Source organism: Ptiloglossa arizonensis, chromosome 14, assembly GCF_051014685.1.
Source record: "Ptiloglossa arizonensis isolate GNS036 chromosome 14, iyPtiAriz1_principal, whole genome shotgun sequence".
In the NCBI taxonomy this organism is placed as follows: domain Eukaryota; kingdom Metazoa; phylum Arthropoda; class Insecta; order Hymenoptera; family Colletidae; genus Ptiloglossa; species Ptiloglossa arizonensis.
The window spans coordinates 6,248,735-6,267,344 of NC_135061.1; the positions used below are offsets into that span (position 1 = coordinate 6,248,735).

At 40.1% G+C, this 18,610-nt stretch overlaps 2 protein-coding genes across 4 annotated transcripts in view; one reads left to right on the forward strand and one right to left on the reverse strand.

Annotated features, from left to right (window-relative positions):
- Window positions 1-18,610, forward strand: part of Fuss (SKI family transcriptional corepressor fussel) — a 126,102-nt gene that overhangs the window by 51,653 nt on the left and 55,839 nt on the right. The window contains exon 1 of one of the 3 annotated variants that reach the window (XM_076326473.1): window positions 226-313. The exons of the other annotated variants lie outside the window; for them this stretch is intronic. The gene's annotated coding sequence lies outside the window, so the exon portion shown is untranslated. Of the gene's footprint in view, window positions 1-225; window positions 314-18,610 lie in introns of those variants that run through there. 3 annotated transcript variants of the gene reach the window in all.
- Fd102c (forkhead domain 102C) lies at window positions 7,685-9,231 on the reverse strand. Its single transcript, XM_076326174.1, has one exon. The coding sequence runs from the start codon at window positions 8,921-8,923 to the stop codon at window positions 7,691-7,693; it is 1,233 nt and encodes a 410-aa protein (XP_076182289.1). The 5' UTR covers window positions 8,924-9,231; the 3' UTR covers window positions 7,685-7,690.

Consider the following 18,610-nt stretch of genomic DNA (forward strand, 5'->3'; position numbering starts at 1 on the left):
AAGGGCCTACAGCGATTGGATACAGGGTTCGATGTGAACTCTCGTTCAGAACTCACCCGACACTTGGTAAACAGAGGATAAGAAGTGGTTGCGTTGCGAAAGGTAATTGATACACTTTAATTCTTTGTTTTTTAATCTCTGCAGCTTGGGAAGCTTGCACGAGGCAATTCTCGCGTCCACGCAAAAATTCCTTCGTCCCTGCCAGTAGAAAAAGGGCCTCCAGCGATTGGATACAGGGTTCGATGTGAACTCTCGTTGAGAACTCATCCGACACTTGGTAAACAGAGGATAAGAAGTGGTTGCGTTGTGAAAGGTAATTGATACACTTTAATTCTTTGTTTTTTCATCGCGTTGTTTAATTCGATTTAACGTAAGAAAATAAGATACTAGGTCATCGAGACACGACGTATCGGGGAAGTACAATTTCTCACTTTCTCTGGAATACCAATTGACTATGTATATTATAATTATTGTAGTCAGTGGAATTTGAATAAATAATCCGCGTTGCTGCAATATATGCAACCGTTTACTTCTGTAAGATGTGTATGTGGTAAACCCAATGGAGAAGTTCGTATTAGATATTTGATCATTTTGTATAGTTATATTTGAAACGTTTGAAAATTCAAAGTAAAAGTTTTTCTTCGTGTATCTCCGACTTAATGATACTATATATACATATAATTATAGTGCAAGGTTGAAATACTTTCTTTTGGATTCTCACAGCTCTGCATTATTTTTTCCATTGGTTATTATTTCTTCCTGCTCAGGAAGTAATAAAAGGAAAACTATCGTAGCGAAATCAATCAACGCGACGTGAAACGAACAAAATTTCTTGATAAATGAAATAAGCGACGTTATAATAATTAATCGATCAATTTCTACCGTTTGGAATATCGATAACGTAACAACGTTTCGAAATTCTTAAACGAATAGTATTCATCGGTTTTGGATCGCGAAGACGAGTAACTGTTTCTTCTTGGATAATAATTCTACCGAGAAAGTTAACGTTTATTTCACGTACGATTTCACGTTCACGTTGGAAACCGTGTCTCCGAAGCAAGAACTATTTAGTACGAGTCCTGTCTTCGTGTCGTTTACATCGTCAATATTTAACAAATTGCTTTCGTTCCCGTGGTCGGGCTTCCCTCCTCTGGTTCTGTGCCGGCGTACCAGCATCCCATCGGGGATTAAGTTGACGCTCGCGATGCGATCGTTTAAGGCTTCATTTGATGAAGTGGGAGACAATGGGACACTTTGTGACAGAATCTGGCGAATCTTACATTGTCGCCACCAAAGAACACGCTCGTAACAAAATCAAACAGAATAACGAGCTTTAATTTTCGATCGCGACAACACCAACGAAATTCAACTTTCGGCCAATTTCTCATTCCCATCTAAAACTATAATCGTTGCAAAGAATTTTATTACACGTGTCCAATTATTTACTTATTCTTACATACATCCATTTACCAAATGGCTCCCGTACGTATTTATTCCCAGTACGTTCAAAAAAATTGAAAAATAAGAACATGGAATAATATTGTTATCTTTAGTGTACTTATTTATATAAAGGTAACCGTGCACGTTTCGGTTAGATTGGAAGAAACTTGTTAGCAACGCAAGTGTGGACACTAAGAATGAAAATGATTACTTAGTGTTATCATAAAATATTCTCCATTATAAAAATTATTGAAACTTCAATTGGTATTAATCGTTTTGAAAGACGAAGAACTTTCGACTCAAACATGAAAACATGAAAAGCTGGAAAGTTATCTCGAGAGTAAACGGACGTCATTATCCTGTAATTTATTTACCAAAATCGATCATTATCAAATCACGTTCGCGGTCGATCTATTCGTGGTACACTAATGTTAGTGTCTGATTAAATATCGTCGTTTCTATTGTAAACGAAACACGGAATAAACGTTCGAGGAAAACAGATTATCCGATTAGCGTGCCGACGGATTTGTCTTATGGATTTCCAAGCAACAGCTCGGGACAAGTGTGTTTCCCATTAGCGAAGAATTTCCGGCAGAATTATTTGCAATAAACAGATCGAGCGACGTTAAGTAGGAACCAGGTGGAAAAGTCTCGAATAAGCGACGGAGACACGATTTCCTCGTGAAAAGAAAGTGTCCAACGAAACAATTTGGAAAACAAATCCAAGTGACTAATTTTATTCCAACTATGGCACGAATCGTTGAAAATATAAAATAAGATCCAACGTTTCGAATAACGAAGAATTTGGATCACTCGGATTAAGTTTTAACTCGTTGGATATTGGAACACTTCGATAAAATGTAAAGTTGACAATTTAAAAATTTTTAATTTCGTACAGATCGTTTTTTAGAGTAAGTGTATTTAAATTTTTTAGATCTGTCTTTTTCGTGTGCTTTTCGAGAAATTATTGATACGGTGTCGCGAATTTCTAGTATAAAAAGTATCTAACAATTTACCGGCAGGTTACACGGTAGCCAACGTGTTAATAACAGTGGTTTAGTACCTTGTATCTTACCCACTTATTTATTTTTATTGTACGTCGTCATTGCATATATATGAATATGGAATTGTGTATTTATAAGAAGGCAAGTAAAATATGCAAATTAAGAGAAACGAGGTACAACTCGAGTACTGTTACTAACTTAACCTCGGAATGAATCCATTGAACCTGAAAGAAATCAACTCCTAAGACTATTTGCTAATTGGTAGACTCTATTAAACGAGTCGTTGTGTGATAACGAGTTTTTGTACATAGTTTGTCCGAAAGAATTATGTATGCTTTCAGTGTTCCAGAAAAGTATTTTTCGTATTTGAGTAACTATGGAAGATTTCCAGTTCTCCGCGAGTATCGTTAATGTAAATACATCGGGAACTTTGAGCAGAAATGTTTGTATATATTTTCATAATTGCCTCAATGTATTCAGAAAATGAAGTAAAGGAATGGTACACTTTTAAATCGTCGAGAGAAAAAATATTGAAAAAAATGATGTCTGGCAAATTCTAACGTTAATAGTACAGAGCACGAAACATCCTCTAATTAAGTGAAACCAATTACGTTGTTGAACAAATAACTACAATTTTATAAAACAGCATAAGCGAAAGAATCACCAATTCCAAATAGTGCAAATTTTAAAGATCTCAATCTGACGATCGCCATTATATAATTTTCTGGTGATTAAAATTTTATAGTAGAACACGGATAAAAAATAAGAATTATAAGTAGTATTTGTAAACGTTAAATATTTTTGAAACGTTGCAGATGAAAGAAGAATAAAAATGCAAGGATATTTTATTTTTCAAGGCTAATTGAATATCCATTAAAGTGTTCTTATTACGAAAAATTGTTGGTAACAGAACGAGTGAAACGTGTCACTACTTACAAAAGTGATTTTAAAAGTCGTTTCTTGCTATCTGCCCTATTTGTATGTTAAAATATTTTGGCATACGATTTCTCGTCCTCTTATCGAACTTAAAGACTGACAGGATTATCTAAAGAGACACGTTACGATGTACAGCGATTGAAAGTACAATAAGCAAATGAATTATCGATTAGCGGTGACTTCGCAAAAGCAAAGTCGTGACGCTAAAAGAAGACATATTTTTTAAGTAAATGCACAATTTCGATTACGATACAATAATATTTATTATATTCGGTATATATATATATATTGCGTTCATCGTTTGAATAACAAATTGACGGTGACCCTGGAAATTGTAAAATTTCATAAATTATTATTAATATTAACGTTAAAATATACGTGTGTAGCTGAAAATTTAAGAAATTAAAAAGAACTGACAAATTAATCGATCAACGACAAATAGGAAATACCATCGAATCAAGTAACATTTGTTGTTTATCAAAATTCTATTCACAATCGTTCCAAACACCATTTACGAAATAATTTTAGTAATTTATTTACTCGAACCCACTATCGTTTCATACGATATCCTTCTTACTGGTTTTTACGAAAAATGTTTGATTGTAAGAAACGAATTCGACCGTGTTGATTTTTATTTCATTTAATCACTTTAAATGTGTACGTATCTCATCCCGTATACAATGTATTTTTTAACTTTGTACCATATGGGATCTGTTACTCTGAAGCATAGTTCAAAACAGTCTAACTTTCTACATACATACATATTTTACGCGTTATGCGCAGCGAATCTTTAGCATTTCCCGCGTGGAACAACTAATGGGCACGGCAGAATGTTTGTTATCGGGACAAATAATATTCTCAGGCTCTTCACGTTTTCCTCCGTGCGCAAATCTACACGGAATGTTTGTGTCAACTTCTGCATTTTTCTACGGTTCGTGGAAGTCGTTGAAACAGTCAGAAAAATAGCTAAGGTATTCGTGTCAAGAGTACCACCGTGCAGTCGTATATCAAAGCATCCATCAACACGCGAACATCATTATCACGGTAATCGAACACATTTCAAAGCTAATTTAATGTGTTTAATTACTTGGATCGTTTCGTTTAGACGTTTTAGCACCGGTACAGCTACTCGCGTTTCGAGTTTTCACTTTGACGTGGAAGCAATTAAGCGACAGGGTGCACGGGCAAACAAAAAAATAAGTAAATTTATTACGGATCTGTCCATTATTCGACCTGTCGGAATCGTAGTCAGGGCGAGCGTGATTTAATTTCATAAATAAGTAAAAATAAAAATCCCTCCAATTGCCCTATGATTACTTTACCCTGTAAAGAGCTTCTTCGTTTTGTAAATGTTTAGACCGTGGAATTTCCCCTTTTCTTGGGTATGACATTCTTTTTTAACCCAAGAATTATTATGAAATTAATACAAGATCGACTCTTTGTTTTTAATTCTTAGATTTATAGAAGCTTTCCACTAAAAAGGACTCGATTTCTAAGATGGGAACTTTTACGAAATTAAACGATGCAGGTGCAAATTATTATTCCGAATTTATTGGTATTTAACGAAACGAGAAGTTTATTCTTTTAAAAAGTATTTTAACGATTACTGAAAAATTGAATATTTGAATCGATTGGATGTTATTTGCAGGTACTTGTATAATACTTTATTCGAGCTAAATTGCTTCAGAAGTAACTGGGCGTAACTGATTACTCCATAGAAGATATTCGAGAGTAAAAATATTTAACTTTGTATTACATTTTACTTTTTTCTATGATAATTAATGCTAGATATTATCAATATTAGTTACACAGACAGTGATGCTAGACAAAATGTAGTATAGTTAAGTATTGCATTAAGATGTATTAACGATTTGCGCGCAAAATCAGTTACCGTTCATGATTATTTAAACATAAATAATATTTTTCTTACGCTTAATGCGTATAATTTTTCAGATCGCCGACTTGCATAGCATAGCTTACTCGTAGTGTCTCAATTAATAGTATCTACAATTTAGTAGACAATCTTGATTTTAGAGTTTATTGTTTCTTGGGTTGAATGGTTTTATTTAGACACAGTGTCAATATCAACTATTATAGTTGAAAGCATTAATCGTAGCAAAGTGTACGCGTAAATTATTTTTACCCCGAGTTGGTTTCGTTTGTAACTAAAATAAATAAAAAAAGAAAATAAATAAAGTCTCCTGTAAAGAGACTCTTCCTTTCTTTTCAGTGACATTAATTTCGCTATAAAAATTTTACTATATTTAATAAAAAAAATAAAACAAAAAGAGGGTCGAGGCAACTATAAATTTCCACAAATATTTATGTGATCTTCGCGTCATATTTAAATAAAAAATAAAACGAAAAGTTATTTAGGATCGAAGAACAGAATAAATTCCACGAAAAATGATTCAGTTGTACAAACAAACTACCGTACTAATATTTTTGAAAATAGTATCCATTCGAACAGATAATTCGTTACAAGTGTCTATGATCTTTTAAGTATTTGTTTAAGTCATAATAAGTGTGTTCAAAATTTGATTCAATTAAGATTCGTTGGAGAACGATCGACGCGCGAAACGGAGCAGGTAAATAGTCAGAAAGAACGTGTTCATGGGAACAGAAACTTTATTCAACTTCAATTGCATCCAGCGCGGCAGTCCCGCGCTGAGAATCAAGAGAGACAGGTCGACGACATTTTTTTATTACGTGATGTGATCTTTAAAAAATGGTGTTTTACTTGCTTACGAATGACCGTACCACGATCCGTCTTTGTTTGTACACGCGTGCGCGCGCGCAGGGAGCCGTGTATTATCGTGATACATCTCAATTATACGTAAGCACGTATATATAGGTACATATACATCCATCCATCCTTCCATCCATACATCCATACATACATACGTACATACGTACATACAGAAGGGCGAAGTCTCGCACAGAATATATCTTCGTACACGTTTTACACCGTTCGGGACGATATACGAATGATAATAAAGAACGAGCTATATTAAACTCTAAACGATTTATATTACACTTTGAACAGCCGAGTTCGTTTCAGTCTGATGCAATGCCCCACAAATTGGAATTCCGTACGTAGAACGTACGGAAATTTCGTATCGAGCTAGAACATCGTCTCGTGGATACTCTTCTATGTACACCACACTCTAAACTCACGGGTAGAATCCCACGATTGGCACGAACGATATCGATTCCACATCGGTATCGTTTCTAAATACGCTAAGTCCGCGCACCGGCCTCGAACCAACCTGTCCGTAGTACAACACGTAGCCGCGCTACGGCTTCCGATTGGCTGAACGCGTTTCGACGCGCAACCCGATTGGCTCTCCGAGTCCCAGCGCGTTCGAGCTCCTACAGGACCCAAGTTCTCTCGAGGCCAGCGATACGAGTGTTAACCTTTCACGATGGAATTTATTTCTTACGGAACGAATCCGGCATACTTTCTTCGCGAACCGTCACCCGTCCATCGGATAAACCACTTTTCCCTACCTTCGATAGAATCGTTTCAACGCACCGTGAAAGGTCAACGATCAGAACATACCCGAGCCTAGAGACATCGAGCGAACAATTTTCCACCGATCACACATTGTGGAATTCTACTCACGAATTTCGGAACATACATACATACATTCCTTATACATTTATTTATATAGTACACATATATTCTTGCCCTAACGCGTGTCTCCGCGATACATGGTATTCAAGTACCGGCCTCGAACAGATCGTCGAATCGTTCCGGGAACGACGAGGGGGAGTGGATCGAATCGTTCGACGAGACACACGGACCGTTTGTTGCTCGTTGCGAGAAAAATACCCGAGATGGGTAGTCCTCGCTGAAAACGCGCCGGTTCGTTACAATTCGACAACGATCGACGATAATTACACTAATGTTCGGAGCCGTGGTTAACGTTACATTGGCATATCGGAGGAACTCGACTCGTAATTTGGCACGACTAGTTTACCACCGGCTGGTAGCAACGCTCGAGAAAATTCTCGAGAAGAGATTTCCCAACTACCAACGAATCCATTTTCCGTTTCTCCTCGCGGTTAGGTAACGGAACGTTCTCGAGGGGACGCGAAACCGAAAAGAAATTCCCTTCGAGATCGAAGCTTCATCCTCCGTCGCCACGGTCGCTCCTCTCGGAGGCGTCGCTGCTCGTCCCGAGAATTCCCAGTAACAGCGTGTCGTCGGTGATACCGATCGAATGACCTGGACCGTACGCGAACGTTGACCAACGACCGATCGCGAAACTGTGACACTCGGTACGAGCAGTTGCCTCCATCGGGCATTAGACGCTGGACCCGGTACTGGAGGTAGCCGGCACGTAGTAACTCCTCACTTGCAAATGATTGTGAAGATGTAATCCGGATAACTGGGGACTGGTGTTCTGTATAGCCTGATTGGTCCAATGCCCGTCGGTTGAGATCACCTTGGTGTCAGGACTGACCGACGGTGTGTTGGGCGATGGTAGAGCGTTCGTCTCGGCGACAACGTCCACGTCCACGTCCTCCTCGTCCTGATCCGGTTCCTGAAGATCGTGGAGCTCGTCCTCGCTGCAACTGAACCTCCTCGACTTCACCGGCCTGAGATCTGACTCGATCTGATGTTGATCGTCCGGCGCTAGAAGCGACGCGACGTCGAACTGTCTCTTCCTCGTCGGCTGAAACGATGACGATTGTCGTAGAGATTGACTCTGAAAGCTCTGCTGACTCGGTTGTTGTTGCTGTTGCTGTTGCTGGTGATGCGGATGATGATGATGGGGCGTCCATATACCGGGTATCGGTTGAGACGCCACCGGTCCCAGGGTGGTCGGTGGCGGCGGAGTAGCCGGAAGCGGCGGAGGACTCGGGCTGTCCGGTTCCTCGTCGACCGCCAGACCCATGTGTCTACGGACCTTCCTCTGAGCTTTGCGTCTTCGAAAATCACCGCGACGAAAGTCCTCCAAATTTGCCGGATGGATCGCCCAGTAATGACCCTTCCCGTTGGCGCTACGACCCGATTTCACGAAACAGTCGTTCAACGAGAGATTGTGCCTGATGGAGTTCCTCCAACCGGGTCCACGAGTACGGAAGTAGGGGTAGTGTTCGAGGATGTGCTGGTAGATGTCCGAGAGCACCAGTTTCTTCTCCGGGGAGGATAGAATGGCCATAGCGATCAGACCGATGTAGCTGTGCTGAGGTTTCGGTTCCTCCGGTATCCGTTGATGATGAGGATGAAGCAGAGCCATCGATAGAGCCAATCTGCTGGGATATCCGGCCGCGGCGGCAGCCGCTGGATAGAGAGGTAACGGTGCCGGAAATCCGGGACTCATTCCTAGGTGAGTCGGAGCGCTGGAAGGCGGATGACCGACACCTGGATGTTGAGGATGTAGCTGTTGGGCCAATCTGAGTCGTTCTGCCATCGCGTAATGATACAATTGGAGACGATAGTGTTCGAGACCGGGTAGGAAGCCTGCCATCGGATTTGCCAATCCGACGGCTAACGGTTCCTTGGCCGGTGGTGGACTCTCGTTGCTGCACATGATAGATTTTAGTGAACCGAGGTCTCTCGAATCTTCCGACACGTCGGAGGAATCGATCACTTGGTAAAGGATTTCGACACGTTTCACAACATTAAACACCACGTTCGTTGATCCCTCGATAACGTTCGTCTCGCCGCGATTGAACGATTGTCGTAATCACTGTTCGTGTGTCGCACGCGCGCGTCAATGTCTCCTCGCGGGCTAACGAATCGGGCCGGTGAAACGAAATAACAGATTCCCTCTTAGACGCGATCGATCGCGGGCTCGATGTTTTCCAACGGTTTTCAAGCTGTTTGTCACGATGCGCTTCGAGCGACCGACTGGTCATGATTTACGATTCGGCCGTCTGTCAGGAGCACCGATGGCTTCTCCCCACTAGGTCCTCGGGGAGACACGGCAAGCTCCGCCCGTTTACCCAGAACGGTGTACGGGTTTCAGCCGGGAAACCAGAACCCGTGTACCGATTCTCCGACCAATAAGCACCGAGAGGGCGGCCGAAGATGGAACCCTCTGCCATCCGCCACACCTACCACGATGGATATTGATCCTGCATTCCGTAATCTACCACCCGGGGGCGGTGGTGGTGACGGCGTCGACTTGTGATGGTGCTGGCTGACGCTTGTCGTTGTCTCTTATCTGGCCAGCTACAAAGCTCGATATCATAGCCGATCCGTAGACCGGCGCGAGGACCAACGATGCGTTTCCTCTTTCGTCAGGAATCGTCCAGGAGAGACACGCTACCGGTTTTCGAGTACCAGTGCTAAATAGTATCGTTTCGAGGCCGATAATAGCGGTCCAGTGTCGAGAATCGTTCCCTACGAGCTACGTTGTCACGGCTGGTTCGTTTCGTCCACGAATGGTAAATGATGTTTTCAACGTTTATCAATTTTCCTCCGTCTCGTTCTTTCCGAGTTCTAGCGATGCTTCGTCCGACGAACTTTGCTTTCTCGGTTAGGTGTTTACAGTTAGAACGCTCCGAACGTGTTATCGGAGACTCGTAACCGTTGTCACGGGTACACGGTTCTCGGTGAGGTTTCTTTCTCCAAATTTTTCTTCAACGTGATTTATTTCTTTGTACGATTTTGAGGAATTTGTTTCTCGAAGAATGATCGACGGTAAAGGTATGGTTTAGCGACGGTTGAAAATTTGTTTGGGAAAGAGTAATGGAGCAATGTTTACGTTGTGCGAGAGAAAATAATAGAGCAATGTTACGCACGAGAAAGAGATTTGGAATAATATTGACGTTAGAGACTGTAATTTATTTTTTGGGATAATTTGGAGTAGCTTTTATAGAGAAACTGATGTTGAGACATTATTTAACAGAGGTTAAAAATTATAGCATTAATTGAACATTTCCTCTTGATTTTTCTATACTTAAAGAATAAGAATGCTTTGCAATTAATTTTTCGCAATTAGTATTTACACGTTTGATGCACTACACCTTTAAATATGTGTAAAACAAAATTACACGTTTCGTGTCGAAATAAAATCTTTTGTAATTTTAACCAAGAAAATGATTAACGTTAATTTTCGCTTATAGTTTAATTTCAGATGTTTTTTCTAAAAAAGTACGTTCACAAGAACTAAGAAAATTTCAACGTTAATATTCTGAAATTCAACAGCTCGACACTGCATTAATTTTTAATATTAAAATTCTGAGTAAGTAGTATAAAGATTGAACGCTTTTGACCGTTTAATTTAGGTCAACTTTAGAACAATATGAAATACAAGTGTATAAAATACTTTATTTACTTTAATTGACCTCAAAGTAGGATAAAAACACCTTAAATTAACTTTCTTACAATTTGGAGCAATGATGTATATATTACCATTCTTCTACATCTACCAATGTACCCTTCTACTAATTAATTTTATATATTTTTTATTATTTTGTACCTTTTTAGGTATATACAGATACACTACATCGACTAAGTACCTATGTATAATGCTACGATTTGTTCACATTTGTTATAAAGAAATATTTCGATCGATTTATAAACTTAGAAACAGAAATAGAATAATTGGAGCAAAAAATACAATAGGTATACGTATTTAAACGATACATTACACATTCTTAAATGTTTAGAAATTCATACGATATTATTTTCTGTTCAAATATCCACTTCCCTATACATTTTACCATTATCATTTCCATATTTTTGTTACTTAACCATTTTAATTCCACTTGAAAATTTTAATTCAAAGTCAGTAGATTCAATAAAATTTTACCTTTTCCTCTCACTTAAAATGGCAGTTTTAGAGAGCATGATACTAAGTTTTTTTAACAGTACAACGGTTAAATAATTATAAAAATTCGAGTCTCTGGATATTTAAAATAGACGCGATAATATTACACTGGGCAAGAATTTTTCAATTTTTATATTCATCGATAAAGCATTCTACTCGATCGTGTTTAACAACGACTTCCGTGTTTTGCAATAAGGATAAAAAATCTGGTTTCCGAATATTCGAAGCGGAACTGTAAATGTAACTGTAACTGTAATTCAAAGGATTCCGTTAACCGATCATCTTCAACAGCAATCTTCGTTCGTGTTATGCCATATGACACACGGCATATTTAGAATTATACAATAAAATATTACTCTGATCTATAGTTTCATATTTTTGATTAAATATTAGTTCTTTTTTGTTGTGCATAAATTGTGCCAAGTATATATATATATTACTTTATATGCGTACAAAACCGCGACTCAATGAGCCATTAGTTTTGCAGATAAGTGTGCTGTCAATTTGAACAAAAAACGCACAAGGTAGATAACAATAGATATAAATATACCACTTACCCTTGATCCACTGCATTCTATCTACAGGCCGATGCCTGAGAAAAGTCTGTATTTCGAACAGATATTATAACTATAATTAGTGTTTCTATAATTATCGTTCGATTGAAAAGCAGTGATTTTTCGTGGAGAAACAAATCGTAAATGTAGAATAAATTATTTTTATACGATCTTCTGTAATCCGAAAGAATAACCTTGACCATTTGTAGAGTTTAAATGCATTTATACGTAAGTTGAGCAGCACATGCAGTAATTTCTTTAATAAAATTAATTTTTCCAGATAACTGTTTTATGAATATTTACGAATACCATGCTAATGAAATAAATACACTCTGTACTAAAATCCATTGAGATCGAGGGCCGTGGTTAACAATGTGCGTTAATATTTGACAAATTTTCAATATTCTTGTTTCGGATAAGGAGAAATTGTAAAAATAAATTTGATTTTACATTTATGATTTGTTTTTGTACAAAATAGTACACACTTCTCGTTTGTACTTGAATTACTGAGACACCTTGTGTGTATATACAGAGGTATTATTCTAAATAAAGAGAGAATCTAGAATGGACAAAATATATTTAAAAAAAAATACTCGAACGACAAATACCTTACTAATTTGTGTTTTATTTGGTGAATAAATATAATTGTTTCGTCGGTGAGTGTCGAATGCATTAATAATTGAAATACATCTAAAATATTGTATACCGTATCTAATATTAAATGCTTGGAACAAGTGATAAATAATCTGATATTTCGTATTCTGTGACGTTCTCAAATATTGACAATAATTTCTATTGTCTATTCAATCACACTATCGAGTACTAAATACCCTGTAATTGAAACCCGACCCTATTTTGTACGATTCGGTATATATTTATAAATATATAAATAATAAAAAATACTCGTATATATTCGGTTTCATTAAAAAATAAAATACACATCATTGTTTCAGATACACCAAACTGATCAAATATTAGCGTATTTAATATTTTTTACTGCGCTTTACTGGTTTTCAAATTATACTCATAAAACATGAATATCGTAATACGTTGCCTATCGTATTCGAAACAGACATTTATTATTTTCATTCAACGTACATTTCAAACTTTTCAAAATTTACACATTTTATTCTCTCATTTTGTACTTTCGACGGTTCATTCGTCATAAATTACCCTTAATTATATCTTGTTCTTCTAATACGACTCAATCATCAACATTACACTACTTATACCAAGTACGAACACTAAACTTTTGTATACCTACCAAAGAAGAGCCAAATCGTAAGTCCAAATATTAATATTGAACAAACAGTACTTCACCAGACTGTACAATATTATCATTGCACAGAATACAATATTTCTTTCGTTAATTGCATACATTTTCATTTAAAAACCAACCGGTAAAAGTAACGCGAGTGCTCCGTTCGGGACTAATAAAGACCAATAGAGTTGAAGAAACGTCACCCTAGGCCGTAATGTCCCCCGGTTCGATGACTATAAAAAAGAAATCGAGTCTGGGTCGGCAGTCAGAAGAGGGGAGGGTAGTTGTCAAGGGGAGGTACGAGGAATTTGTACGGTTCTTCCCTCGGAGTTGCGCGCAACAGCGAGCCTCTTTCACAGAATCCTTTTCGTCCTAGCTCGATTCGCGAACAAAAGAAAAGAGACCGGCCGCGCATTTATATGGAGGCGCCGCCCTGCAACTATTTGTAAGCATCCGCCATGCTGGTTTCATATCTGCCGTTTCGGCTTGCACAAAAACACTATTTTTCAGACCGGCCCAGCTGCAATATGGCGTTTACGAACGCTGCCGGCGTGCATCGACTCCAATTGCAATTGTTGCGTTTCATTGCAAATAACAGCCTCTGCGCCCCACCTCGTCCCCCGTTCCTCGTTCCTGGTCGCCCCTCTACCCCGTACAGATCGTCTACCGCCCTACTCCTCTCTGTTCCCGCGTTCTTCCGTTTCTGTGTACCCGTCCACGGAAATACAACGTTGCCTGGTATCAATCGGTACGAACGTGTGCGTCGAATGTAATCGCGATATTCCCCAACGGCTGGACCTCGTTTTACAAAGGATACGTACAACTCGAGGCATTCCTCGTCTTCGAGTAGGTTTCGCAACTGTGGATCGTGTCGCGTTGTATTCAACGCGTTGAGTTTTGTACGGGTTTCGAAAAAGAGTGGAAAACAATCTTATGGGTAGGCTGACAATGTTCAACGTGTTCTGTTTTGTCTATTTTCTCGTAGTAGAACTATTATCTCTTCAAATATTTCTTACCTTTGGGTAGGTTTCGCAAGTATGGATCGTGTCGTGTTGTATTGAACGAGTTGAGTTTCGTAGGTTTTGAAAAGGAGTGGAAAACAATCTTATGAGTAGGCTGACAACGTTAAATGTGTTCTGTTTTGTCTATTTTCTCGTAGTAGAACTATTATCTCTTCAAATATTTCTTGCCTTTGGGTAGGTTTCGCAAGTATGGATCGTGTCGTGTTGTATTCAACGCGTTGAGATTCATAGGTTTTGAAATAGAGTAGAAAACAATTTTACTAATTATTTCTCTTATTTCTACATTTCGTACATGTACACTAGTGACGTTCGTTGCGTTCTGTTTTGTCTATCTTCTCGTAGGAAAATTGAATCGAAACCACACTTCTACATTACTTTGGTAGAATCGATCGATATACCCATTCGTTCCAGAAGAGACTACAATTCGAAATATCGTTACAGTATACTTATCCACAATTAAAAATCAGTGAAACGTTTAAATCGAACGCTTAAAAATCGCAAGATCGAAATGGTAATCCGTTGGATCTCCACTTGACTAGATCCACGTGGTTCCCACGGAACCGCGAACCGATATGTCCCCGCTGGTCCGCAATTATCTTCTCGAAGCTCGCACGGAAGCTGTACACAAACGAGTCATCGTTGCAAACAAGGAACTAATTGCTCGATATCTGCGGGAAACAGGAGCAAAACGGGCCGTTCGAGGATGGAAAAAGGTGAACGGTGGTTGAACGAAGGAACGAGGCAAGGGAAGAGCATCGACGCGGACCTCGAAGAAAGAAATCGGAGAAGCTGTCAATCGAGAGCCATGCATCTGCCACTTACTACGGCGCGCCGCCACCCTCGATCGTTACGGTACCTTTTTTCCCCACAATGACGCTCCATTTCGTCACAATTATCGCCATTATTCGCCGCGAGAAGAGCATTTTAGCGACGCCGCACAATGGACCGGTATATCTATATACACAGCCATCGTGTACGTGTGTCCACGCGCACACTTAGATCTTGACGAGCCACACGTGCACAACCTGGTGGAGGTTACGTCGACCTCGACCGACCGAATCGACCATCATCGATTCTTCCTTTGATCGCGTTTTATTGTGTTTTGACAGCACCGAGTCCGGTTTCGCGCGGACCACCGTTCGCTCATCTTTCTTGGTACGCGCGATAACCTTCTCTGGACTATTAGCCTCGACCGGGATCGGTCTTATCCCCGTGGACGAGTTTCACGGGACACCTCGCGCCTCTCGTTGTACTCGCGTAGGTGTTCGCGATCCTATCTGATCGCGACCGAATATAGAATTACCATCGGGAACTGGTAAATGGAGCGTTTCCCGAACACTCGAGAGAAGTTTTCATTCCAGCTCCAGATTCACGCGTACGGTCTTCGAACGACGTTTCTCATTGTGGGTCTGTACACCGGGTGGTTCCATTGTGGTGTAAGCGGAGAACGATTAAACGGAGAATAAACACGGAGGGAAGATCGAAAAGAATTCTGTTTCGTATTTAGAACACTCTCGGTGTTTCTAACCGTTTGAAAATATATTTCCAAATCTGTTGAGAAAAATTTCCACGACCGATTCGGAAATATTATTAAGGGACCTACGAAAGATACAGGAGCTTCGTACGATAGATTTTATCGCTCGTAACTTCGTCAAATCGAGCAGCGTTAATCTCTGCTTTCCCGATACTCTCGGTAATCCGGAGGCAGAACAGATACTCCGATGGCTAACTTCGATGGCAAGGTTAATAAATGTCGTGGCGAAGCGACCAGCAACTTTGAAACCAGAACGGTTGAGTTTCGTGCAGGCGGACTGCACAAGGTATCTGTTAGTTTTGATGCTTCCAAATACACTCCTAATCGGTTTTCAAACTCTCCTCTAAACGCTCGCGAACCTAGGATCCGATAAACCAAACTTCAAGATTTCGCGTTGACGCAACGGGAACGGGGTTCCGAAATCCTAGGGAATCCAGATAACGGTACAAATCGGATTTCGTTGTGTTAAATTTCGACCAGTTTGTGATTTTTCAACGGTTCTCCATTTTCCTTCACGATAAGAGTTTGTATCGATGGCAACGCCGACTCGTTTGTCGAGTTCGATGAAAAATTACGATTGGAAACGATACGTTGCGATTGAATTTCAAATTAGCAAAATTGTAGTTACAACGCAATTGTGGATACACGTGAAATAGTAAATAATTGTATTAATAAATAGACGAGGTCTGAATACGTGAGTGAAAAGATACTTTCCAACGACATAGAAAAACCATAATACTTCGATACTCACCCCCTCTTCGAGACAACGAAACCTTGATAATTGTCCCCTCGTCAAGACTATAAAACTTCGATACTTGCTCCGTCTCCAAAGCTACAAAACTTTGATACTTACCCCCTCTTTGAGACAACGAAACCTTGATATTCGTTCCCTCGTCAAGACTATAAAACTTCGATAGTTGCTCCCTCTTGAAAATCACGAAACTTCGATACTTGCTCCCTCTTCAAACCCACGAAACTTCGATAGTTGCTCCCTCTTCAAACCCACGAAACTTCGATAGTTGTTCCCTCTTGGAAACCACGAAACTTCGCTACTCGCCCTCCCATTGAAACCACAAAACTTCGCAACTCGCCCCGTTTTCAAGCTCGTTTCGTTTTTCAAAGCAACGCGCTACTTCCCGCGCGCGTTCTTAGCGTCGCGAACAATTGCCTTCGCCTCGATATTCGTGTTCCGTTGAAACGTTTCCGCGAACGGTAGCCAAACGACGACACCAGCAGCATTTCTGCGGCTGCACGCGTGGATACACGCGGTGCATACAGACGTACCGTGTCCATGTATCTATTAAATTCTCCCCCGGCTTCACCGTGCAAAGAGAAAGAGCATTTAACAACGATGCTTTATGCATATTCTAACGAGCTTGCAATCAACTGGTACTAAACATTAGCAGGGCTTCTGGGCCTCGGCCCTTCTGACCCCCTTTGTAACGAGGCATCGTTGCAGACGCAGAGGGGAAAACGAGACCGGGAACAAGACGGAACGACTATACGATAGCAAAGGAAGAAGATAGTAACCCGGTAGAAGGCGCGGAGAAACACGATAGAACGTAGACACGACCGAAGAGAGAAGGTCCATTAGCTTTGACGCTTCTCTCAAAGGGATGCTCACGTTTTAGCGACGTGTACCATCCTGTTTCCTAAGCATCCCTTTTACGTTGCGCGACGTTATTGCACCGAGGTAGGAAAATATCGTTTCCGCGGAAGCTCCGCGCCAGCTTCCGCTTAAATATTCATAATTTATAAACTCTACCGTGCCGGTCCCGTCGGGCTTCCCTGTTTCCATAGCTCGAGATTTCAGGAAACCCTTGGCTTTCTTCCTATGCCGGGGGAAACCATAACCGAACGGTTATAGTCACCGATACCAGTGTCGGAGAGTATTTTCGAATACTCGAACACTACTATCTCAATCCTAATTAGTCGGTTGTAAGATTTGATAACAGTGACAGAGAGTACTTTTGAATACTCAAACACTACTATTTGAATCGTGATTAATCGGTTAATAGTCTTCGATAGTAATAGCAAAAAGTATTTTTGAATACTCAAAACTATTATTCGAATCCTAATCATTCGGTTGTAGGCTTTGATAGCAGTGGCAGAGAGTACTTTTGAATACTCAAACACTACTATTCGAATCGTAATCAATCGGTTATAGTCTCTTATAGCAGTGACAGATTATTTTTTCCAACTTTTAGGGACAATCGAGGATTGTAACTAGAAGTAGATCTGCTCGACGACTTTTTTATATTCCAATACTATTCGAATTGCAAATCAGTGACTCGAACATCAGTAGAATTTCTATCAACCGTGTTAACCAGGAAACAACAAATCCTCAAGGAAGGGGATTTTCATTTATTTTTCCAACAATGAGATCGATCCATCCAAGTTTCGATTGAAATAACGTCCGTATCGATAACCGGAATAGAAACAAAATTATACAGGTAATGATATCGGAAGGTTACTCGTATCATTCGAATTCCTACGAAATATTCGATAACGAACTTTCCTCATTATTTTCGCGCCCCGAATTCGTATCCAAACTTACGATACAGACTGTAGGAACAGGTGAAATTTCTATAAACTAGTGTAAAAAAGATCTTCCATATTTATTACTCTTCTTTATACTAGATTTCCAGGTATCGGGTAGTGTTCCATCATGTTGTCACGACAATGTGACCCAGAATCCGTCAGGAAAGATACGATTAGAATATTTCATAATAAAATTGAAGGGCCTCGATAAGCATCGAATTATTTAGCGGTTCGTTTCGAAGGCGGCGAGGTGGCGGTGCACTCAAAGCGAGTGCTCTCGAAAAGGCGATGACGCGCGTAACGACAAAATAACGAATTGCCACTCGAAAGCGGAAGCAAGGGCTCTCGGCGGGACGCCATTTGTGTTTACACCGGCGGTCCTTCGAGTTTAACGAGGCATGATAGACTCCTCGGGGGTAAACGCGGCGTAGAAAAGCGCTCCGCGGACCGTCGAGCGTATTATCGAGCGTGTACCCATTGTGGCCGCGACTAATGCCGAAAGAAACGGACCAATGGCAGTGGGAAAGC

Bases quoted from the DNA above. Each gene is read 5' to 3' on its own strand.
- Fd102c (XM_076326174.1), bottom strand. From the start codon at position 8,923: ATGTGCAGCAACGAGAGTCCACCACCGGCCAAGGAACCGTTAGCCGTC.